The sequence below is a fragment of the Grus americana genome, chromosome 2 (assembly GCF_028858705.1).
Source record: "Grus americana isolate bGruAme1 chromosome 2, bGruAme1.mat, whole genome shotgun sequence".
Classification (NCBI taxonomy): domain Eukaryota; kingdom Metazoa; phylum Chordata; class Aves; order Gruiformes; family Gruidae; genus Grus; species Grus americana.
The window spans coordinates 160,737,715-160,763,293 of NC_072853.1; the positions used below are offsets into that span (position 1 = coordinate 160,737,715).

A 25,579-nucleotide genomic window follows, 5' to 3' on the forward strand; every position below is an offset into this window, starting at 1 on the left:
TTGTCACTTCACCACATTAGCTCACGTTTCCATCTCTGACAACTTGTGGCATGTCTTCCCTCAACCAACAACCACTTGCTTTTATATGACACATAGCGCTTTAGCAGCCAAAGCACAATAGTCTGATAACTGCTCATCCAGCATCATGTATCTTCTTATTATCTGCTACATTATCCTTATCTAATTGCATGCACTTTGGCTCAATCTGACATTTTCAAAACTACAGATGCTTATTAGCTTTTCTTAGCTAAAAGAAAAATGTGCATTATAGTGATTATCAGCTCCTGGCACTGCCTGTGAAACATTGTAATGAGAGAGACCTTTAGCCCACCATAAACAAGCACAATCAGGCCTGTTTTGGTTATTAGCAATGCTCCCACAAATGTTGCCACTGTCAGAATTAATGACCACACTGCTAATTATTAACAATCTCATGTTTTTATGGGTTCTTTTTAGCCCAAAGCTTTAGGCCAAAAGCAGAAATTATTTAATTCTGCACCACCACAGAGAAACCACAAATGAAGTCATGGCCTTGATTCCTTTTTGGTATCCAACAGATGCAGGTCCTGCCCCACAGGGATAACTAACCAGCTGAAGGTCATGCAGCAGGTCAGTGGCAGACCCAGGAACAGCAAGACTTCCCTAATGGTTACTCCAATGCTCTACCACAGATCCATGCCACCTCAAACAGAAGGTAGGAAATGTGCCCAGAAATCAGTGAGAATTGCCCACTCCTTGAAGAAGCCTCTTCCAAGTACACAGAGCTCAAACACAGAGAGTATAAACAAGGCAAGTACAATAGATTGGGTTACTGTGATCCTAAACCCTGGCTATGACAGTCTTTATTAATTACTCTTGTTTGCAATGAATCACCGTACGTGTTTTGACAAGTGTTGTTTTGCTGCAGTTCACAATAGATCGAAGAAGCTGCTTCAACAGCACCCACTTTATTAGAGACACCATTGTGAAGCACTATCAATACCTTTAGTGTTTTCTCCAGGTGCCTCCTCTTGTATCTGGGATTATAAACTTCCAAATTAAAAAAAAAAAAAAAAGTTAAGACAGAACAGACAGAGGAACTGTATCAATAAAGTGCTTACATTCAGTATGCCTATCAGGAAGACTAGTTAAAGTGGAGATCTTTGGTTCACTATAAACCATTTATGTCTCTATGGCAACATCGTTGTTGATTTCTACAGCTTCACTATCAACAATGTAGTAGATGTTTGGACTTTTAAATATTACCTTTCTTTTCTAGCACACAGAGGAAATAGGAAAAACAAAACCAAAGACGAACCATATTTCATATAGATTATCCAGAAACATGAGGAGGGATTTAGCAATAAATGACAAACAAATAAAGATAGGATTCTGCAGTCACATGAAACATAATCCCATGAGCAATCTGTGCAAATCTCAGAGCTGTGTATGCAATAAACTTATCTTGGGACAATCAGTCTCTTATGCAAGAGGTCAAGCACTATTTAAAGCAGATCCCAACATCCTCTTTCCTCTCTGCTCAAGGCTCCTTGTGTTCCTCTGGAATATGAGATGCCCCGACCTGCCTGTCCTGAGAGGAAAGCAGGGAAGACAGGCAGCAGCTCAAACTTGTATTTTGCAATGCCAGAGGGCATGTCACTGTGAAGCGGCTGGAGAGGAGCCATCTGAGGTTTTTTGCTGGGAGATCCATCTTTAGGCGCCAGGGCAGAAGGAGATAAGGTTTGCAGCAGCCACCTGTTAGATAGGGAGGAAGAACTGACTCATGGCTTCCCAGCAGTGAAAACAAAACTGAGTTTTAATCCCATGAGGTAGGGCTGGAGAAATGAAGAGAGGAAGAGTTGAGCTGTGCCTGCAGCCTCTATGGCTCTTAAGGTACTGGGAGGTCTTGGGAGCAAATGGGAAGAGCCCCCCTCCCACACCACCATACCTGACAGCAGCGGCAGCTGCCACCAGATTGCTTTTCTATGACCCTGGCACAAGCATAAATGTCTGGTTTGCCACTGCCGGCAGTGCAGACGTTTTCTTTTGCCAAAGGCTGGCCTTATAAATACGAGGTTTTTTTAGTCCACCTTAGCAAGAAGCACTGCAGGACACCTGAGTTCATCTTCACAGACACAAACTCTACATGACTGGGCTCTGCAAACCACTGCTTATACCCTTGAGAAGGGACAAGGCTCCTGCTGCTGCCCAGATGCCGGACATTCTTCTCCCTCTGCCTCTGCCAGAATGGGAGGAAAGCAGCAGGCACAGGGATCCCGGGTAAACCTGCTGCTGGCTCTGCTCACCAAGCGTCTTCAGATCTACGGCTCGGAGCCTGCAGTAACATCTGTAATTGCTCAGTCTCCCTGGGTTTCATTTCTCCTCTGCCCAAAATACCACAGCTACTTTCTTTTATAAAGAGTTGGAGCTCATTTTAATGGAAAATAAGGAACACATACATACTTTTGTCATAAACATTTTAAAATTAATGACTCTGGTATAACTGGAGCTGAGGTTCCAGGCATTTCCCACCACTGCTTTGCCATTTCATGTAGCTCTGTGCATGCAAGATAGCAAGCCTGGGGAGAAATTTGCATTTGCTTTTGAGGTCTGCCTAGAATGAAATCTACTTGAAATGCTGGAGCAGATGCTATTGACAAATACAAAAAAGAAAAAGAAAAAGAAAAAAAAAAAAATAAACCCACATGTCCCCCAAAATATTATATAGTTAAAGTATTAAGATACTCCTGTCCTTCCTTTTGGATGCTTTAAATGCTTCCTTTTGGATGCTTTCAATCTCCCTTCTCTCAAAACAAGCTCCAAATCCTTTAACAGCTAGACATCAGACATTTGCAATGCCACAAGAAAACTGTCATTAATGTGTGCTAGATACAGAGAAGACTTAAATGTGCTGGACTTCAAATTAGTTTTACACCTATAAAAATATCCTTGGTGATAACTGAAATAATTTTTAGCCTTAAAGCCCCTGCAGCCCAGGAGCAGAAATTGCAATAGCTCACAGGGCTGAGCCACAGCAAACCATCACTGCTGTAGAGCTGAGATGCACAGTCTATGAGACAATGTGTCAACTCAGGCTCTGATTTTCCACCTGCAAAGTGAAGATAATAATGTTAAATGCAATTTTAAAAGGCACAGCGACAGCAATTTGTGGAGGAATCTTTGTAATAGCAGAGCTCTGCTAACAAGTACCTTGTTTAGAGGAAAATAATTTACACCACACAAGTGATAAGCAATTAAAATATATGTTCAATGGAAATCTGGTAAGATTTCCTCAGCAGAGATTCACAATATCGGCCTTTTTCACATTACCTCACACACTCCGTTAGCTTTGCTTAAACTTACTGCTTGCAATGTGGATGAGTATCAGACCCCTCTCTTCCTCTCTCCCTGGCTCCACATTACTAGTTCCCTGAGGCTTTAAAACTGCGTTAATCTTTGCTGTAATCTTTCGTAAGACTTTCAAGTGCTATTTTAACAAAACAAAATATGAGAGATCTCTCAATTAAAGCGCTTAAAAGCTGAGAAATAACTAAAACTCTGGTTGAATGTGGGAAATGAAGGTTCCCAAACACTCTACAAGTGGAAAAGTTGTGAAGGGCTCGTGTTTCCACTACGCAAAAACCACAGTCGACTTATCCTTCAAAATACCTCACTGGATTGTACCACTGCACTCTCCCTCTGTTCCCTTTTAAGCTGTTCTGTGCTGCAAAACATGCACATGCCCAGTGCCCATGTCTTACTCTCGGTTTTAGTTACGTATTGGTAGTAAAGACTATGGCACGCTACAGCTCTTCATACAGTCTAATGCAAAAATTAAAAATATGTTTTAACCCAATTAATTCATCCACAATGAATCTCATCATTACCAAACACATCAATGCAAACACCCACAATTTAATGAATATAGACAACATTTTCAAAGGCGCATAAGTGAGTAAAAACCTCATCCAAAATGCACCTCACTAGGAATTACATTCCAATACATATTTTTGGATATGACTACAAATCACTCTTCAAAAAACCCTGAATTTACAAGCCTAAATTATCTGTGTGCACTTTTGAAAGTTCACACTGCATCACAGCCCAGTATGAGTGAAAGAGGCTTCTGAGGAAAGGCTGGGTTTTGTTTTCCTTTGGGAGAAAAGAGAAAAACACTCCCTGAGAAGAAAGATTCATTTCTGCCCTCCTTCCTCCATGCTTGAATACGGGACCATTGAAAAATATTGTTGAACCATTTTTTTATGAGCTTTGAAAAGGAATATTTCCCCCTGATGGTGAAAAAGAAAGTAACAAATTGCCATCAAGTCAATCAAACCTAGAGAAAGCAATGAGGAAGCGAAAATAACCCTCACGTGTAGGTACGAGTATGTAAACAAATGGGTGGTTGGTGCTTTACTAGAAAAGCAAAGCAACGCCAAGCGCTCCATAGGAACGGTGTAATCAAGACACACTGCCACCCCTTGGTCACAGGATGAAAATGCAGGTACATCACTGCAACGTGCGGGGAATCATCCAGCACATCAGGCAAAAATCCCAGCAAAATCAACTTGCAGTTAATAAACCCTAGTGGGACACTTTGTTGGACTATAACAAGCATAAATATATTAGCCCAAATTAATGTAAAGGTTTTTATTTCAAGGGATAACATCTTGTGATTCAAGATAAAATCTTGAAAGAGCATTTTCACAGCTGTTATGCACACACTAAGAACTCTCATCTTTCTGGCCTTTTCTGAAACAAAAATATACAGAGGAATGGAGAGCAGCACACATTCATAGAATTTTCTCCCACCCCTTATGCGTTGAAAACCCCTTGAAAAACAACACAAGCTGCTGTGACCCTGGGCTCAGTGTCTTCTTTCTGCACTAACTACTGCTCTTGAGCTACTAACTCAAGAGAAACAACGTGAGTACTCTACATGAGGTAACCCAACTTACTGCACAGTTCACTACTGTTAGAGAGATGATTCAGCCTCTTCACACAGTTATTCCTGAATACTTAAAAATACATTCTCTCTGGTAGATTATTTTTTTTTTAGTGCATGCATCATCATCATCACAGCTAGTAAAGACTGCAGAAACAGGATGATTTTAAACTGACAGCAAATATCATAAGGTAGTATAATTCTAAATTTAGCTATAAAGCAAAGTATAAAAAACCCCTATCACCCCCAGATCTGAGTGTACATTATTCAGTAATCACAAAACACGATGGGCTTCCATGCAAATAAACCCCATGACTTTTATGAGGTTTATAACTATTTCTTTTGCAGGAAGTAAGTTGTAATTTTTATTAATTTCAAAAGGTGAGCTTACAGAATGTCAGTAGGGCCTAAATATTTCCATTGAAAGAACTAGTCCTAGCTCTCTACTTCTTAATGGCTGTAGGATAACTGAGTTCAGCATCCAAGAACTCACCAAGAAGAGGCAGAAGAAGAGACTCTTACAGACTTAGGCAGTCGTTTCTGTCAGTAAACACAGCAGTTCGGATCTGTAGATAGACTCCTGGTTACAATTCAAATTACTGTATCATACAGTAATGTCATGATTCCTGCAGTCCTACAAACCCTTCTATAAAATCAAATCACTCATCGCTTTGGGAAAAGATCACATCACTTCTGAAATGCCTGTTGTCTGCAGCTCAGGCCTCGAACTTTCTGAAACACTGTCCTTGACACACATTTCCAGGAGGCAATACCTCTTCCCATTAGGCAAATAATGAACTAAAAATTAACACTTTCAATTACATGCAACAGCAAGTCTGACATATCAAATCACAATTTTTTTACAGTAATGACTTTGATTCTCAATTTCTCAGACACACTCTATCAACAAATGATATTTGATTTTCTTAATCCTTAATTTATTCAAGTAGGAACTACAGTTTTACTGAAGCATTTCAAAAATATCGCTATTTATATCTGAATGAAAAACTTCTCAAAATGTAAATCAGCCTGAAAAATCAATTGCAAAACTACTAAAGTATAATATATGGCCAAATGTAGCTTTAAGCAAAGGCAGGAAAGAAAGAAATATTCAGAATTCAGTTATGGAAAGAATATTCACAGTAATGAAAGCTTTTTTACTTTGGGTCTGACCACATTTATATGGTTAAGTCTCCTATTAAAGCCAATAGGAGTTTTAGCTAAGTAATGAACCTGTAAGAATGTAGTGTATGGCTCTTTATATAAAAAAGTTTTACAATGTTTCAGTGGAGGGTTCAATATTTTTAACACATAACTTATCATACAAAATTTAATTTAAAAATTACTTCTATGATCATCATTTTATAGTCAGTGCCTTATAAACCAGATCAATATTCTGTGTTACAGAAAAGTGCTGAATTTCTTATGCACCTGATTAATGCATTGTTATAATCTCAGTAATTAAAAGGAGCGGGGTTATACACAATCAGCATGATACATCTTACTCAGCACCTCCTGGCAGTTGCCTGCAAAAATTAAACTCATTAATCACTGTGATGCCAAAGAAGAAAAAGCTTGGAAAAGATGAAGAAGCTCTATTTTATGGGAAAAAAATCTCAAGTCAACATCTAAGAGAAAATCCCTTCCACAGTACGACATGGAAAGCATTGACCTCATCAATCTAAAAAGGAGAATTATGTTACCAAAATTCTTCATAATCTGCTATACCACCACACTAGATTTTAGTAAGAGTCTTCACAGATATTTCCTCTTATCTAAATGAATGTAGTGAAAAGGTAATCCTGTAACAAAGCAAAAACGCCATCAGAATTTTTTTTACAGCTGTTGCAGTAATTAACTTCAGTATCAATACTGTCACAGAGCCAATCGGGAAGTGGTTTTCTGGGTAATGGGGACCTAGTGTCCTCATTGCTCCTCCCACAAATAACATGATTGTTTCATCAGGCTAGTAGTTAACATGAAAAATTTGCAATATTTAACCCAGGTTTTGTTCACAAGTTAGGCCTACCATATATTTTTTCTCATATACCTACCATGATCTGAAACATAGTAAGAACTTGTTTAAAATACTAAAGAACATTGTGACTTCTGCTTTGCTATACTTTCATGTTACAAAAACAATGTTCTCAGGTCCATCTCAATGGTGGCTGTAAAGTGAAGTGAGCTGTTGTCATATTAAATCATGATTCTCTTTGTTTTAAATTTTATTTATTACAAAGTTACTGTGTTGTCTTTAGCTTCATATAGGTTTCATCTAGTATTTTTCCACCAGTAGTACTTCCAGTGGACAAAATGCTTACTAACAATACTGTGACCTTCAAAGGCAAGATCCTGTCTTTCCCTCTGTTTTGTACTGCATTGAGGTCTGTACTGGTGCTTCAAAATATAGTACTGAATGCAGCACACATATTTCAATAGGAAAAGTCATCATCAGTAACCTATAAAAAAATCCCTCGGTTCTCTACCAATTATTAATCATATGAAAAAGTTGGGAACAGAACAGTCTCATTCTCAGGTTTGTTTTGGTATTTCCAAGTGTGGCCAGGCAACAAAACTTTATTTCTGTATGTTCATGCTCTGGCTTTTCCTACTAGATTGATGTTGAAGGATGAAAAACAACGTGAATGCCCTACTATAGTATTTGTGTAAGACAAAAACCAGAAGTCTGATCACCTTAGAAAGGGATTTCTAACGCCATCTCATTAAGCCCTTCCCCATGATAAGCAACAGCACATGCTCCTGGCACCCTGCACAAACAGACCGCCCTCCTTGCACTTCTCCCATGGTCCTTGCCTGCTGCCTGCCTCGGTTTTCCCTTTGCCTCGGCGATTTCATGCCTGGGGCTGCACTAGCTGGTCCTGGGCGAGCCTGCCTGCTGCTGCCGGGGGCGGGTGAGAAACCCCCTCTCTCCGCGGCGATCTCGCCACGGCCAAAGCCAAGAAGCCGCCGCCAGCTCGCCCCAGTGCCGGTCCCGGTCGGGTTCAGCACCGCAGACAGCTCCTCCCGCCCCGGGACCTCAGCGTTCAGCACGGCGGACAGCTCCGCCGGCCCCCGCTCCGCTCGGGCTCAGCACCGCGGACAGCTCCGCCGGTCCCGCCTCCCCCGCCCGTGCCTGCCCCCCGCCCCCTCTCGCCCCGCGGGCAGGCCCCCTTCTTCCCGCAACACACGCTTTAAAGGCCATTTCCACTGTTCTTGTCACGACTTCATCCTTCCGACCTGAACGACCCTCCGTCGGAGATCCCCCAGAGCAGCTTGCCCAGCCTCTGTTGGACGGGAGCACCTTTGAACTGCCCGGCCCAGTTCCACTCAACTTTCTCAGACACGTTGCCCCCTTTAAAAATAATTCACACGAGGTGCCCACGTGCGTTTAGAAGTCACCCCAAAACCTTGTTTCTGGCCACGCTTTTTGCACTTCATTGCGGGAACCACCCAGGCAGGCATCTTTCCCTCTACAGATGGCACCGCACAGCAATGCCCCCCACCCACACACAAACCCCGAGGGGAGGAAAAAAAAAGAAAGAAAGAAAAACAAAACCAGAAAAAAGAAACCTCTCTTTTTAGTGGTTTAATATTATTCTTATTAATATTATTTTGGAGCCTGTCAGCACAAATCACTCGCACATGCTAAACTGCGTCCTGTGCTTCCTGGCTCAGCGCTTCTGGTGATCAGAGAAGCGGCTCCAGACATCTGCCGCCTCCAAATCCAGGAAAGCGAAATTAAAACAGTCAAATAATGAGGAAAATGTGCGTGAGCCCAGCCCCGGCGGCGGCACTCCGCTGGCTCGCAGCGACACCTAGAGCCCAGCACGTCGCCGGGAAGGGCCCCGTGTCCCCAGCCACGCCGGGGAAGGGTCACGGGTGGCTGCGGGCGCCACGGGCACGGGGCCGGGTCCCCTCCCGCAGTTGGCCGCGGCCAAGGAGCAGCAGCACCGAGATCGCTGCCGGTCAGCGGGTCACAGGGAAGAGTTAACTCAGGGCCGTGTCGCCGCTGGTCCCGCGGGGCCACCAGCGTGGCAGTCACCACGGGGAAGTTTAGGCCGATTTGCCTCGTCGCTGGCAGAAGTGAACTTGCTCTACGGACCGCTGAAGTTTTTACGAAGGGACGGGAAAAGGGACAGGGAATTAAAAGACAACCCGAGGAGGTTTCCCTGCGAACACAACTCTCTCCTCCGAGGGAGGCAGACCTGCTGTCTCGGCTGGAAGCGGTGCCTTTCCCGGGAAGGCTTCCAGAGCCAGAGCTGAACCTCGCCGCAAAGCTAACGCGTCCCACCCGGGCAAGAAGTGTTTCGAACCGACACTGACATTATGTCCAACTGCAGCCATTTGCTTCCCCTTGCGTGTGCTTCCACAGAGGCGAAACACCCTCAAATCCCTCTGCAAGCCTAACACCAACCAGGCTACACCCGCGATAGGGAGCCAGCCGGTCTGATCTACGGCCGGCCCTTCTTGTCTCCCCGCTTTCTAAATACCCTCTCCACCCCCCCAAACCCACCCCCACCCCCTCGAAAGAACTAGGCGCGATCGACCCAAGCTAGTTTAACTCCATCGGGCACAGCAGCGAGCCGGCGGGCTGGATGAGTCAGTCGTTACTAGGGCAATATGCAGATGCACCCTTTGAAGTCGCTACTCTCGGAGGCAGCGCGGGAGCGGAAGGTGCGCGGCCGAAGTTTGCGCCTTCCCTGCGGGGGCTCGCCCGGGGGCGACGGGGAGGGATGAGAGAGAGAGGGAGAGCGAGCGAGCCCCAGAAACGGCTGCTCAGGGGTTAAAAAGTTTCCCCGCTGCCAGGTTGGGGGGAGGCTGGCGGGAAAGCAAGGAGGGAAGGGACAAGGTGAAGACTTCTGCCCCGGGGGAGAGTGAAAGGGTAAAACACCGAATAACAATTAAAAAAATGGGGGGAGGGGGGTGGGCAGGAGAAGCCTTGTCGCCTCTCTTGGAGGGAGGCGGACGGAGCTTGCCACTTGCCGCTTCCAAACGTGCTGACCCCGCGCCCCCAGCCCTGCTCCGCGGCAGCGGAGAGCCGCGCAAGGAGCCAGGTAACGGGGAGAGATGCGGGGGCAGCGCGGGGGCGGGTGAACCCCGGCTCGGCTCGGCTCGGCTCGGCTCGGCTCCGGGCGGGCTCTGTCCCGTACGATCCCCGGCACTTCAGGGGAAGAAGAGGAGCGCAAAGACCCGCTTGGAAGAGCGGACAAACCGCAAGAAATCGCCTCCAGCCAGGAGGGGCACACAGGCAGGACGGGGAGGGGGGTTGGGGGGGGTGGAAAAGCGGGGGGACACCCAAAACCCAACCCAACGCGAACGACACCGGCGCTTACATCCTCCTCCTCGCAGTCACTTCGCGGCTGGTACTGGAAGCGGGGCCGGCTGCTTTCCTGTTGCAATGGACGCGAGGTCTTGCCGGCAGCGCCGTCCTCCTCGCTGCTCTGGGCGCCCAGGAGGTGACTCGCTTCGGGGGGCACGGGGAAAGAGCGGGAGGTGTTGATCTTCCCGCTGAACCGCTGGTACAGCGAAGCCATGAAGTCAATCCGCGGGAAACGAGGGGGAGGGAAAGAGAGACGCTTCTCCCTCTCTCTTTTTTTCCTCTCCCCCTCCTCTCTTCTTTTTTGGCTACAGCATGCTACACGCGGGCGAGGCTCAGTCCCACATCAGTGGAAGGGAGAGGGAAGGCTCCTGCTCCCCGGTCCTCTGCACCGGCACCCGGAGAGAAGCGGGGGGATCGAGAGAGCAAGGAGGGGGGGGGGGAGTGATAGGGGGAAGAGGAAAGAAGACAGATAAATAAATAATAAAACGCAATCGAGCCGTAACACCACAGGCCCCGGGAACGCTGCACCATCCAGTGTTGGAAAGAAAAAAAAAAAAAAAAAGAAGAAAAAAAAAAAGAAGGGAAAAAAAAGAACCAAAACACTCCACGAAGACGTACCCCCGATAATGGCGCCTGAGTGGATCAGCATTAAATGTGCTTTGGGGGTGTGCGTGTGTGTTTGCAAAAGCAGGGGAAAAAAAAAATGGAAGGGGGGCTGGCTCAATCGCTGGCTGTCAGCGGCTCCCCAGGCAGAGGTGGCGGAGCAGTCGCCTCCGAGGTCGCATACCAACAGTGTGCACAACCGAGAGGCAGAGTGACAGAGTGTGTGAGACGGAGTGGAAGAGGCTGGGAAGCCTCATTCAAAGCACGTTGCTCTTCTGGAGAGGGAGGGCTCTTCTACAATCATCTCCTTCTCGGCACCTTCTTTTTCTTCTCCCCAGTTTTTGTTTTTTTTTTTTTTTTTTTTCCCGGGGAAACAACTTAAAAAAAAAAAAAAAGAGAGCAACAGACACCTGATCGCCAGCCGTGAGAGAGAAAGAGAGGTGGGGAGGGGAAAGGCGAGGCGGGGAGGAGGGAGGCGGGACCGGCAGCTGGAGGGGTGCCGGGAGGCCGGTGTGCCCGGCCGGCTCGGCCCCGGGGAAGGGGCGAGGGGAGGGAGGGCGAAGGCTCTCCGCAAGCGGGCAAGTGCCCGGTCCCCGTCCCCTCCACCCCGTCCTCCTCCTTCCCCCGCCTCCCCACGGCTGGGGAGAGGAGGGAGGGGGTGGGGGGTTGCGGGTTTTTGGAGGTTGTTGTTGTCGTCGCTTTTTAAAAGAATCCGGTAAATTGTGTCTCTTACTATTTTTGTATTAATTCATTTTTGCTGCATTAAAACGTGCTTCAGCGCCCCTCAGTGGAAATCCGCCCAAAGTGGCTCCCGGCACCACCGGCCGGGCATAAACAAGCGCGGTCCCGGCGCCGGAGGCGGCCGGGCTGGGTTGGGCCGGGGCCGGGGCTGGGGCCGGATCCGGACCGGGGGGTCGGGACCGCGCCCGGAGACCGGCGGCCGCCGCGGCCCTTGCGCCGCCTTTGAGTGGCCCTTGGGCGGGGGCGCCCGGCCACGCTCATTCGGCCCGGAGAACCGCGGCCGCTAATTAACGCTCCCGGAGGAAGAAACGGGCATGTGCTCAGGTAGGTACCGGGGGAGTAGGCTGCGGGTGTCCAGCCGCTTCCAGCACGGCTGCATCGGGACAGAGGGTGACAATTCCTGTTGCTCCAGCATCAGGCTCCGGGGTTTCCATAGCAACAGATGCTTAGGTTTAAAGGATAGTGGCAGAGTTGATGTCCCCTCTTCTCCTCCCCGAAATCCTCCTCCTCTTTGACCTCTAAGCTTGTCAGAGATATTGGGATTACCAGACGTCCTCTTATCGGAAACACACAAAGCATAAACCAGAGTTTGCCCACTCCCATTGAGAGACTTGCTGCTGAAGAGCTCACAAACTTGATTATACTTTAGCAACTGGATTTGATGGGCTGAGATGTTTCTAAACACGGCTCTTACTTAAAGTTTTAGCTGTTAAGAAAATACCATCTTTGATATACGTAATTTCATCAGTCTTAAAATAACCCCACCTCAGTAGATCATGTATACAATATTCTAACGTGCAACTATCCCCCCTCTATGATTTCAACAACTGCCTGATCAAAAATCTCTTTACAGCTGAATAGTTTCATCTGCTGCTTTTTATTTGTGTCTTCAAAGTCAGGGATGAAAAGTCTTAACATTTAGATGAAAAGGGAACCTTATCTCATCAACAGAGAAAACAAAAACAAACGCTCTGCCTCCTTCCTGACGGAACTTGAAAGAAGGAATCATTTTGATCTTCACAACTGAGATCCTGACATTTAATTAAAAAACGAGATGAGCACACAATGCTCTGAAGCAAAGGTCTAGCTTCTAAGTCACAGCGACATACATCATAACAGAGGTAACTTTCCAGAAGCCACTTAGACCCCTCATAAGTTATGTTTTGGACACAAATTGACTAGACACTACCAAAAATCTGAACAGTTAACTCAGCTAAATTCCATCTTGAACTGCATTAACAGTGACTTTATGACTATTTGGAATTGGTGACAACTAGCACTGAAAAAAAATGAAGGAACGAGAGAATCTAATTAAAAGAAATAATACATTTTTAACTTCTTAGGAAAACTAGGACACAAAAGAATAATCAAAGAAAGCCACGAAAAGGCAAGACGAAACCATCAGGCAGAAAAAACACCAAAGATTAAATGTCTGAATTAAAAAGTCTCAAAGTACGGAGAAAAAACATTCTGCCTCGCAGCTCAGTTCAAAACTGAAAAAGCCACTAAGGACCACTTCAGTTCCAAATACATTTAGTTTGTGGTTTTAATTCTTACGAACCATGATTTCACATAATCGAGTTTGTCTAGTCATGCACGCACGTATCGTGCATGTATGTGTGTACACAAGTCATGGAAAAAATATATTACGGGAACATAAAATTGCAATGTCAAATACTTTAAGAGCTCAGTGAAAAACAACCAGCCAAATGGTCCTCATCCACCAAAAAGCCCTGATCATGCAGCTTCGGGCTGTGATTCATTTGCCCTGAAATAAATAATTACAGCTATTTAAAGGTCTTCCTGATTCCAGCTCTCTACTCCATGACAGACCAGGGACAGCAGAAGCAAAGTCATGTCATGCTCTGGGTATCGTGGTGGGTGAAGGAGGACAGTTTGCACCAGTTGGGAACTGCAAGACACGTTTCTGTAGCCCTGCTACAGTCAGAGTGACCTTGTGTAGAAGGGCTAAGCAGGCAGCTGGAGGCAGAAACATCTTGAATAACCCCCCTGCAATAAGAGTCACCAGAATCAGTCTGTCGATGCCGTTATTGAAAGCAGGAGGATTTTTCTGAGTCATAGGAAACCCAGATGATTTCATTAGGGACTCTGCAGAGCGCTTCAGTCTGCCTGTGCACAAGTTATCTCAGGACGTAGCTTGTCCCCTACAAGCATGTATTACGGTAGTCCTGACACCTCTCAGGGAAGGACACAACCCAGTGCTCCTGAGTCACAGCTCAGTGCTGGAAGTCCTCTACTCTCCGCTTCCAATTCCATGGTTAATTTGCTGTTCACCTGTGCATGACTTGGAGCCCAGAGTCCTCTACAATGTCCTGGTTATATGACCAGATACTGACATACAGTGTGCACACCAACAGGGCACGGAAAACAGGAGGGAGCCAAAAAAAAAAAAAAAGAAAGAAACACAGGAATCATTGAAGCATGATAGTAAAATGGCAACAAACAAACACCATATCAGAAACCAAGATTTCATTACAGCAAAAGACCTTTTCAGCCTATAGTGAGATTTGAGAAGAAGAAAGTCACTTGCATTATGAAATATGTTTAAAGAGGCAAAAAATTTCAGAAGTACAAATGTGAGATTCTTGTCTTTAAACATACATCGTATACGTAAGAAAGATCCTTTCCCTAAATCCTGCAAACAGATCCCAAGACAAAAATCAAGGCATTTCAAAACGAAGTGTCTTCAAGCATCTCTTAGTTGTATATTTAATTCAGTATCCAAAGTTTTGCAAGGAGGTTTGATTCCCAACTAGTGACATTTCCATCAAACTAAAGTGTGTTAGCTTAAGATATTTTCCCTGCAGCAGCAAAGTAATTATGTTTTACTGACATTTTTAAAGCATACAGATAAAAATGACACTTGCTTTTCCCGCGTTGTATAAACAAACAGCATCCCCATACTTCAGCACTATTAATGTAACACTATCAAAAGCAGGTCAGACCCAAGCCCTACTGCCTTTAAAACTATACATAGAAGATTTCTTTTTGGTAACACTGGCAAAGAAACAATCCAGCAATATTTCTCTTGGATGTTTTTAAAAAATATTACTTCTGTCTGTCAGGGAATTCAAGCGTTCTTATTCATGTTCCATTCTTCTGTTCTCACTAAGCAATTTATGTTTGCTTAAACTTCAACTAGTCATCTAAATAATATAGAGTTTGCTGCCGACAGAGCTAAAGATGTTTCTAGTTTTCGTGTGGTGATAGTTCTAAGCAGGTGATTATTTTTTTTAAACAAAAATTAATTTTTCAATAGTTTGAGTACACTTTTTATTATTTCAAATATTATATTTTCCTATTCCAATGAACTTTTAAAGGAATTTTAGAATTTCCTGGTTATCTTTTCATATCACTCCAGAAAACCCCAAAGTAATATTTGCTCTTAAAATTACTGTATTTAATAAAATAATCCCTCTGATTTTTTTATAATAGCAACTCTCCAGACACTACAGAAACAAAGATACACTATTTTAACTCCTATTACTATTGTTAGCCAAGATAAAAACGTCCAACTCGCGAATCTCTAATGGCCCCAGGCTTATGCCATCTATACATCTGCTGTCTGGTGTCATCTGAAAACACAACCAAATTGAAACAGAACACAAATTCTCTTTCCTATGTCAAATGCACCAATTCAACACTCCCTGAGGATACACTTGATCGTTCATTTTGATCTAACGTGTGTGCTGGGAGGAGCGTACCATTGTGTCAAGATAAGTGACACTAGGGCTGCGGAAGACTGAGGGGTATTACATACTGTGGAATTAGTATGCCGATCTGTTCATGTTCTTATGTCATTATTTGCATCTCAGAGCAAATTCTGTAGAAATGCAGCATTGGACAGTGACTGAGCTTGGGATATAGAGAGGCATATTTCTCTCTGGCATCACACAGATTATTAAAATAATCATAATAATTAAAATAATCTTGCAGGTCTGACAAACAAACAAACAAACAAACCCCAAACCAAAACAAAAAAACCAAGCCCAAACCCCTAAACAAACAAACAAGCCAACTTTCCAGGCTGGACTAAGAGAAGCATTGGAAAAAATATTTTTCTGGGCACTGCAAGAAGAATTCAATCTTCTACAAGTGGTTGAATGAAGGTTTTTTGTGGGGAAAACACTGATACTCAAGTACTGGGAACAGCAGGCAAAGATGGCTTTACAGGATACAAGATTTTGGGAGAAGAAGAAAGTAGCCTGGAAGAAAAGGCTCTTCAGGGGAAGAAATGGACCCAGAGGGAGCAGTGAAGAAAGAAAAGCACATAGAAGAGGCAGGGACACAGTGAAGTATCAGGAGGGTTGAGAGGGAAAGGAGACGAAGGCAAGTGAGGTCAAAGAGACAGAGAAGAAATGGACCAAAACTGGCAGAGATGGAAAGCACCAACACGCCTGGAGAGCAAGGAGACAGGCTGGTGCAAGGTTAATTGGAGCCACGCAATGGGAGGATTTTCAAAGCCCAGGAGATCAGCAGCTCCAGAAGGTGCTTCCGACACCTGGTGGATAAATGTTTGCTCAGTGGTCAGTAGACAGGTAATTTTATCCACCAAGAATCTTGATACACACCTAGGCCTAATTAAATGAAATCAAGAACACATAGCTGAATATCAGCAAGTACTTCCCAGTAGTGTGAGCAGGACTGTTTCCAAAGGAAAGGCATGAAAGTCCTAATGCTGAGGACATTTATAAATAGCCTGTATGAAGCACTAGAAAATGTGCTGTGAGGCATAATCCTGCCAACTGGCAAAAGCACAGACCACATGACCAACAAGGTTTTTCCCATCTTTAGTTTTTATGATTTTGCAACTGGTGCAGGGGTGATGAAAGGCACAAAAAAACCCCACAGAGAAGAGAGCCCTCAGGAACAACGGTTGTGCAAGTTTGTTGCTAGAAAAGGTAACTGCCAGCCTAAGCAGAAGATACAGATGCACACACGTTTGTACAGCTGTACCCCACGTTGGGGTCCTGGCCTACCACAGTACCTAGTATTGCCATACATGCAAATAAGAATTTGTGCTGAAGACTGTCTTTCTTGCCTTAATTAATATCCTGTCTTTGGAAGCTTTATCTGAGAGAAGTTAGGATGAGATCCCAATTCCATCTCTTCAAGACAAGCCAGGAAGTTAAGTATTAAAGTTACGGATAAATACATTTTTTCTTTGGATGCCAAGAGCCATTGGCAGCCACGCAAGACTCGGCTAACGTTGCTGAAGTGGTCTCCACCATGCATATTCTTCTCTGCTTTGCCAATATTTGATGCTTAAGTCAGATGCACCACGACAACAGCCAGTTTGCCTGATTAATATAATCTTTCAAGGGTGTTCTCAGTAAGAAAAGGAAATAAATTTTTCTTCAGAAAGGTGATCCTTTGTTTGGCTGTTGCAGGTCTATCAAAAATGTAACCATCTTGTAAAAGTATCCACTGGCACTTCAGTCAGCTGCTTCAGACGGACTCTGTCTTGAGGCAAGGGATTATGCTCCGCTCTATATGTGAAAGGGATGCACAAGGTTCCTGCTCCATCTTAAGTGCCTGAGCCACATCTGCACATCCTTAATTGCCCGTGATAGGGGAAGCTGATGCGATTCCTCTCTAATTCAGCACTATAAAACTGGTAGCACACAGAAGCAGCATACTTTGAAGAAATTCTGAATTTCCACTTGCCAAAAAGAACTTGTGCATGCAGAATCTTTGGGAAACAGAAGGGATTTAACCAGTCAGCGTTTCAGATGCATGTCATAGATTTCAAAGGGAGCAGACAAGACAAAATACTTTCATTTAAAGATGACTTCTTTATTATACAGAGATTTTCTTTAAACAGATCTGTGACTCCTCGGACTAGCTGTCACTAAATTGACAGCTTTCTTGTTGGTTGGAAAAGAACTAAAACCTAGATTTAATAAAAGACCCAGGGGATGTAATGACACAATTTTAGGTTTTGGAACCCCAGAGCTGAAGGAAAACCCTAGAGAGAGATATGAATATGCAGAGAAAAAAGCATATGGAGAGAGATGGACATCTCAAAAGGCTGGCTGCCACTAGGCTTACACAATATCCCACTCCCTTGTTCTCATCCTGGCCCTGTCAGAGATAATTTTCTTCCTCCAGTTTGGCACAACTTCAGCAGGTTCAAATGTTCTTCTCTTGCAGGCTCTTACAAAGAAAGGAGCAATGATGGAGGTTTGTGAAAAAAAAAACAAAAAAACAAAAAAACCCACAACACCCGGTGAGAGAGCATGTTGGATATTCTCTAGGAATAAATACTGGATCAAGGGAACCTTGAAGGCTGTGGGTACAATTCAGTCCAGTTTCTGTCTCGTACAGGATCACAGACAGGTGAGGAGCTGTCCTGAGATTCTTCTCAGGGCAGTTTTGAATGTACGCAGCTGCCACTACAGCTACTTCAGAAAGTTTTCAGACAACAGAAAAGCATCTAATGAGTTCCAGTCATCTGGAGTTCAGTGGGCTGTAGGCAAGGACTTTATGGGACACAGTTCTAGATTAGCTGTCTGAAGTCCCCTGAATTCACCTAAAAGTAAATAATTCCTTTTCGGATTTGGCACTAATTTGAATTGGTAGATGTTTGTGCTACTTCACTGTTAGTGCTGTTGCATGTTCTTTCTTGCCCATTTGTCTTCATAAATTGATTAGGAATAAAGGTTACCAGTTCACTTACAGTTTTCTAAATACAAATTACCCCATTCATCCAATTCACCTGTCTTAGTAACACAAAGTCTAAAATGACTGAGGCTCTTAGAAGCTATTTTAAAGGTTTGTTAATGCTTTCCATCAACTGCCATTATGTAACTGCAAAAATACAGGATTATAAATGGCTGTCCAAACAGTGTGTTCATTTTTCAAGAGGTGGGAGACACATGGACAAGAACCGAATACTGATAGGAGATTAATAAATTATGTCCTTACCGACCTAACAGAGGTTTATAAGCACAGTTATTTAGGACCAACAAACATGCCACCCAAAGAGAGGTTTTAATTTTAAATACTCCTTAGGATGTGCCTTGATTTAACTCACCAACATATGTGCTTCCTTTTAATCTTACCGCACTCTTTCAAAGTATGTCAAACGGAGGCACCGCGGTTGGCTTTACAACGGTATTTAGCAATGCGAGGTGCCGGAATACACACTGGAATTATCAAAATCAGATCAGTGATGGTGTAATCAATATGAGCTGCTGCCTTGGAAAATTCCAGTGGATATTCACGTGCATCTTTACGTATTCACTGTACGTACCTAAATTTAGGGGCATTTGCTTTCAAGTTGCTAGTTAAGCCGATACATATCTTATTGGCTTGCTAAGTAATATCTTTAAAAATTAAACGAACCCAAAGGTTTGTGAAACAAGACATGCATATTTCTAGTCCCTCCTGACTTAGAGGTAGATCTATATGTATATTTATTTGCATATGCCAAGGAATCATAAAAGCACACCAAGTGAACCAAACTAAAGCAAGTGTGAAAACTAACTTTAGAGATGTTCAATAATTTCACCGCAAAGATAAAAGCAATCCAGGACTCTGCTAAGCAAGAAAATACAAGCTGCTTCATCATGATCTGAATACAACTGTGACAAAGGCAATCCTGTGAAATTTTGACTGCAACTGATAATTTCAAACCTCTGAAAGAAGTCTGATTTGCTCTTCCAAAGAAAAATAATCTAATTCCCTCCAAGTTATGCAAGCACACAGCAGTATTCAGATCCTCTTGTTCCTCTCCACAAAGCAGGCAAGCAGCAACTAGACAGCTAAAAATGTCACAACAGGGCTCCAAGAAACAACCTTTGAGTCCATCACAGTTTCTGCAACGATGACATCAACAAGACTTCAGCAACACAGAGGTGCATTTTGTAAAAGCACCAACACTGAAAGCAATTGTTGGAAAAAAATGAAGGTACCATGACTTAAGGCAGTAACAATTTCTGATGAAACGCCAGCTGGTGCCTCCCCTCCAGGAACACTATCAGCAAAGAGCAGACAGAAACAGCACCACCATTTATCTGGAATTTAAAGTTCTTGATAATCATCAAATTGTTTCTCAACACTACATCTTCAATGATTTCATATAAATAATCACACTAAAACCTTCTTCGATTTCATGAGACTGAGCAAAGTTTACCATTTTTCTGTGGGAATTGTTTATTCCAGCCATTATTCACCAATTTAAATATGTCTTTGCCTATCCAGTAACTCACTAAAACAGAATTCACTACTGATTCTGGGGATCATAAATTTATTGAAAATATCCTTTACTGAGAAAAGAGTATCCCCATTCAAAGGAACATATCCTTGCATTGGTATTGCTTGGTATTTTTGGAAGTGGATGACACTTCAAAGCCAATTAGCATGGCCTAGTTGTGTCACCTAGAAACATACGGGTCCTTCAAGATAAAGCACATGCGGTACTGACATTTGCAGCGCATCATGACAAATGCAGGCAACGACTTGTCAGAGGTGGAAACATTTGCTGGATAACAGAGATGACATAACCAGAAAGTGGGACGGTCCCCCCAAAGAGGGGCAACACTGTGTTTTGTCTAGAACTTGAGATGTCACATTGTACTTAGAAGAATTTAAATGATCCGGGATATTCCCACCAAAGTCATCTTTCCTCATCTTGTGACACTCCGAGCTTTCTTTGTATTAAAAAGGAGAGAAAGCACTTGCACGGGGCTCAAACCTTTGGAATTTGCTGTCTCTTAAGCCTGGAATAGTGTTGTGTTCAGAAATAAATATTTCTGAATACATACACCGGCAATGATGTCATCTTTGGCCTGCTTTTTCCAGGGAGCTGTAGAGAAGCACTGCTTTATCTGTAACGTACCTGCGTGTTGAGTTCCGGATCCAGGGCTGAGGGGCTCCCTGTTCTCGTGTCTGACTCTTGACAGGGATTCTCATGCTGAGCTTCAGCTTCCCTCTCCACCATGGGCAATTCTCTAGCCAGGCCACCTAGTTTAAGAGACAGCAGGAGCCACACGTCCTGCCACCTCGCAAGCCCCACATGTGCCCCAAAATATTTTAAAGTAGGTTTGTGGGTCAGCTGCAGTGTGGGCTGCCGGCATATCCCAGCTTAGTACTGCAGCCATGGTGGGAGAGGTCTGACTGCACCTTTCTGCTTATTTTAGGAGCAGCCTAAGGCAAGTTTACAAATAATCTCTCTCTCTCTCTTTTTTGCGTTACTGGTAGTACCTTTCTATAGAAAAAATAAAATAAAAAAGATACTGATATGTTCACAGTGTGATTTCTAAGCTGACAGCAGGCCGTTGAGAGCACAGGCATTATATTAAACATACGCCATCACACATAATTTTTGTCTATTATCTAGTTCATATTAGAAAATAGTTGTCATTTCTTTATCAGATCCCTTTGGAAACACTGCTGTTGAACCCTGCCCTCTACTGACATGCTTCTCTTGTGAACACAATGCAGTCTGTTCTATACATGACAACCTAGATGGCACACTTTAAATGAGATGAGTCTCCTATGGAAAGAGAGGCAAAAAAAAAAAAAAAAAAGACAAGAGCATAAACCCTAAAATGCTAGTGATTTCTATTTCCTAAATCAAATAACTGGGAGAGAGGGCAGAAAGAAGGAAGGAAGGGAGGGAGGGAGGGAGGGAGGGAGGAAGGAAGGAAGGAAGAAAATTTAAATTTTCTTAATAATAATCTGAAGATAATTCATTGGGATCAATACAGTCTTATAAATTAAGAGTCTGGATCACCTTCTGCCCTTCAGAAATAATGTTTTTGTTGTTTATAGTGCCTCTCAAGCCTGTTTTCTGAGTTTGATACCGAAAACATGCTGGATCTAGTAGAAGTTGCAGTGGTAAACAAGCAGCTGTGCCACTCTGCTAACCTGCAGCATTAGCACAACCGGCACAAAGCAGTGCCGGCGGCGAGGGAGCACTTCCACTCCCGCCAGCCTGTGCTCTCTGCCCAGCCCACACCATTACAAGTGACAAGAGATTAGGCATTTTGGTATCTGTTTTCACTTAAGGCCCTTAAAGTGCAGACAGCGTCCATTAAGACTTACAGTAAACTTCTGAACTAAAACTCCTTGTTGGTGTTTTACAGATGAGACGAGCAGAGCTAAGTGATTTGCTCATGCAAGCCTGTACTGGAGGCAGAAGAGTGAACAGACTTCACCTTATGGCCACTTATTCTACGGGGTAATGACTCTCTTTACGTCGAGTACTGGGGAAGCTCAGCAGAATTAGAAGGAGGTGGAACATCAGGAAAGATGCCACTTTATTTTGGAAGCAATGGGCCTCAAACCAGGGCCATTCATCTGGTCCAGTACACAGCTGCTTGCTTAAAATAGGCAGCTAACGGGAAAAAAAATGAAGTTAGAGAACTACACTCCAAAGATAGTAAAACCAGCCTGAGAAACAGCCTTCTCCCTCAGTCATTACTACAGGTGTCACTGGTGTGTGTGCTCAAGCAATATGTGTAGTTTGCAATTGTGCTGCTTATGCCACAGTTGTTCTACATTTGCATCTGCGGTCCTGAGAAAAACCCTAACGTGCTGGTTTCTCTTTCTGTAGGGTCCTCAGGTTATTTATTCCAGCCCAACTGACAGGAAAGCCAGAGTTACTGCGGGCACAGAGAATGCTTTATGTTCTCCATAAAATCACTTGACAATCCAAGGAAAACTTTCCCAAGTCTGTTGTTCAGATTCCAGTGTGATTAACTGTATTCAGTGGGAGCTTTACCTTTAGGGTCTGAAAATACCTGAGCAGGTCAGCCCAAAATATAAAAATTATTCATAATCCTCGAAATAAACATTTGAAAAAAAACCCTGTAAATACAGATCAGCATCACCACTTGAGGGTGCTGCAGTAGTTCTTAAATATTAACTCAAAGATGTGCTACCAGGCAGGTACTGTACACAGAGCTACGCAGCAATAATTCACCTAATTACTTCCACGGAGGCACTGAGAACGTTTGGAGCTAAATTTGCACAAAATACAGCTGAACAGGAGATCTTCTTCTGAAACAGAGGTTTAAATCCTAAAATCTTCCTAGCTAACAAAGGTGATAAAATAGGATTCTCCTTAAAAAAAAGGTGGAAAAAGGAAAAAATAAGTAGAACAAAAGAGGATTTTCAATTACACAAGCATGTGTGTTTCCAACTTCAAAAAATTCATGACAAATATAAATTCTCAGCTCTGCACAGACATTTCCTCTGACTGTAGTACAAGCAAATGTTTTCCAAAGCATATCAAATTGATTTTGCTATAAGCTATTACAAGATTATAGTCCCTCTGAATAGTCTTCACTACAGGAAACACACAGAACTAGTCTCTGTGGGAAATATATTGAATAGTCAATAAAACACAAAGCAATACCAAAATACAATAGAAAATGGTTCAAAAAAGCCAAAGCAACCTAAATGGAGAGTCTGAATCAAACATTATCTAGGATTCTCCTATTTTGTAGAACCTCCCTTTTATCATAAAACACATTATTTGCTCATGAGGATATAAAAACCATGAAAAAAAGAACAGATGATAATGAAGTTAAGAGAAACTTATAACATCATTATATACGTGAAAGCATAGTGACTGCACATAAAATGAGCTCTGGTTTGGAAAGCACGTCTAATTCCAGTTCTTTTATCTGACTCTTATCAGACACTCAAGAGAGCTGGTCAGGAACTATTTGATGATACCCTTGGAAAATGCTGATACATCAAAGTTAAAACTACTGGTGGAAAAAGGGCTGGTTTAAAACAAAATTCCCAGCTCAAAGACATTTGTGGAGGGGGATTTATTGCTTAGGGTTATAAGATACAAATGGACCACTTTCAGACTGAAAATAACACAAATTTATTTCCAAAAATGAAGTGATTTTGAAATCTTGATGAAGAATGAAAAAATAAAAAGTCTGAAATGAAAATAAATCATTTCAGTTGACCCAAACTAATTATATCCTTTGGCTTGCCACAGAGCAGACATTTCTAGGACTGATTACCCATCCCAATTCAGAGCAGCAAAGTTTTTGAAGCCTTCAAACCTGAGTCCTTCTCAACTCTAATCTCTTTGCTGAGTGCCTGCTGGAACACGGTAGGTTGAAAGGCTTTCTAAAACTACTGAAAAAGTTTATGATTACCTGGACCTTGGTCTTGAAGTCAAAGAACTGCAATCAGCTAGAAGAGTAAGACTGCCCTGGTGCAAGGGTGAATATAACCTGTGAACAAGTAAGTACTAGGGAGAGTCCTCTGCAATGAGAGGTAGAGTCTCCACCTTCTTCCACATCCTCTCCCTTAGGTGAGGTTCAACAACAAGCTGCTGCTGAAGCTGACACCACCCATGACCCACAACATGCATTTCCCAGGGCTGTACTCACATAGATAAGGAACTGACATGATTTTAAAAGAAGATTGATTTAACCCCAGTGAACATCTTTACACAGTACATATGCCCAGCTTAACAAATGCTTGCTCCTCGCTTTCCTGGCAAAGGAAGACCAAGGGAAAGCAATGAGATGAGGGTGAATGTATCAAGGAGAGGTCTGCAAGAGCCAGAGATTCATCCTGCAAATGACAGGATTAGCTACACACTTCTTTGGCCTTAGCCCCCTAATAGACTGGAGTAATTTGGCCCCTATATTACAATACTCAGCATCAGGAAAAGAAAGCAAAAGCTATACTGAGACAGGAGCAATCCCTGAGCCTATGTAGTGAGACATTGTTTTATTAGGCCATCTGACATCAGAGCAAATACGTCAATATTCCCTTTCTTTATAAAAAGTGTGTTAGAAACAGGCAGACAATTTGACATTATGTGGGTTTTTCTACAGCCTATTCATTTCTACATTGCATTGTTCAACTAGTTATTTTTAAATTTTCATTACTTTGCAGACAGTGCCCTGATTATTCCTCTGAGAATGGTAACCTTTTAAATACCTTTATAAATGCCTTTACATATGATTAACATTAGCACGAGACCTACCCACTTCCCTGTATCAAGGTCACAAATACCAGATGAACTCTTTCAATCAGAAAAATAAAAGATATGTAGAATTTTTACAAGTTAGAGAACTGCTGTGAGGCCTTCTTTTAGAGACAAAAATAGCAGAAGGCGGTAGAATAGCATCTTGGCCTCATTTAAAACATGAGTCCATCTCACACAGGTTTATGTGGAGCTCCAGCTTGGCCAACATGTATAGGAAGAGTCAGCAAACAGGCCACAGCCAAGTGATTTGGCTGTCGGATGCACAGACAGGAACTCCTGATTACTGACTTGCATCTTTACTGTGTGGGAAATTATGCTTCCAGCAAAGCGATGCATTTACCTCCTATTAACTTCAGTCAGACCAGGATTAAATTTTGGGCAAGCTGCTCTGATTCTGTTTAAGTTACCCCAGGAATAAAATGCATGTATAATAACCTCCACCTCCCCCAGAGGGGGCTGTGAAGATTGATGGTAGGAAAGCACCTGGGTGCCAAGGACAGACATTTGTCCTAGTTATGTCTACATATGAAAAATGATCAGACTCTTTTGTTTCTCAGAAAATGGTCACAGTTACTTTAAAATACATACTCAAGATAAGAGTTGTGAACTCAAAGACCAGAATAGTCGAAATTATTAACAAGTAACATGTAACACTGTAAATGTATTTCATTGGGAAAAGGTCAGCATTAGAGATGTGAGACAGCCTTTTACAGTAGAATAACTCATATCGCCTTCTCTGCATCAGTCATGTATTTCCATAACTCTGTGCTTTCTTTCAGTCATCTTATTTAACAAAAAAGGATTTATGTTTTGTGGAAAATAGCACTACAGAAAAGGCATATTTATTAAGCCTGTCATTGCAAAATCTTTTGTGTTAGATAAGTGTTAGCAGCCCTTAATTTTTTCAATAAAGAAGTTTATTATTTATCGCACACTCCTACCTTGTATTTCATTCAGTTTAATTATACCAGTAACATGCTGGGTAACATTTCTAATT

The 25,579-nt window shown here is 43.1% G+C and overlaps 1 protein-coding gene across 2 annotated transcripts in view; it reads right to left on the bottom strand.

Annotated features, from left to right (window-relative positions):
• Positions 1 to 25,579, bottom strand: part of DPP6 (dipeptidyl peptidase like 6) — a 508,492-nt gene that overhangs the window by 411,748 nt on the left and 71,165 nt on the right. The window contains exon 1 of one of the 2 annotated variants that reach the window (XM_054818787.1): positions 10,258 to 11,166. The exons of the other annotated variant lie outside the window; for it this stretch is intronic. Within the exon in view, the coding sequence (XP_054674762.1) occupies positions 10,258 to 10,458 (201 nt within the window). The 5' untranslated portion in view covers positions 10,459 to 11,166. Of the gene's footprint in view, positions 1 to 10,257; positions 11,167 to 25,579 lie in introns of those variants that run through there. 2 annotated transcript variants of the gene reach the window in all.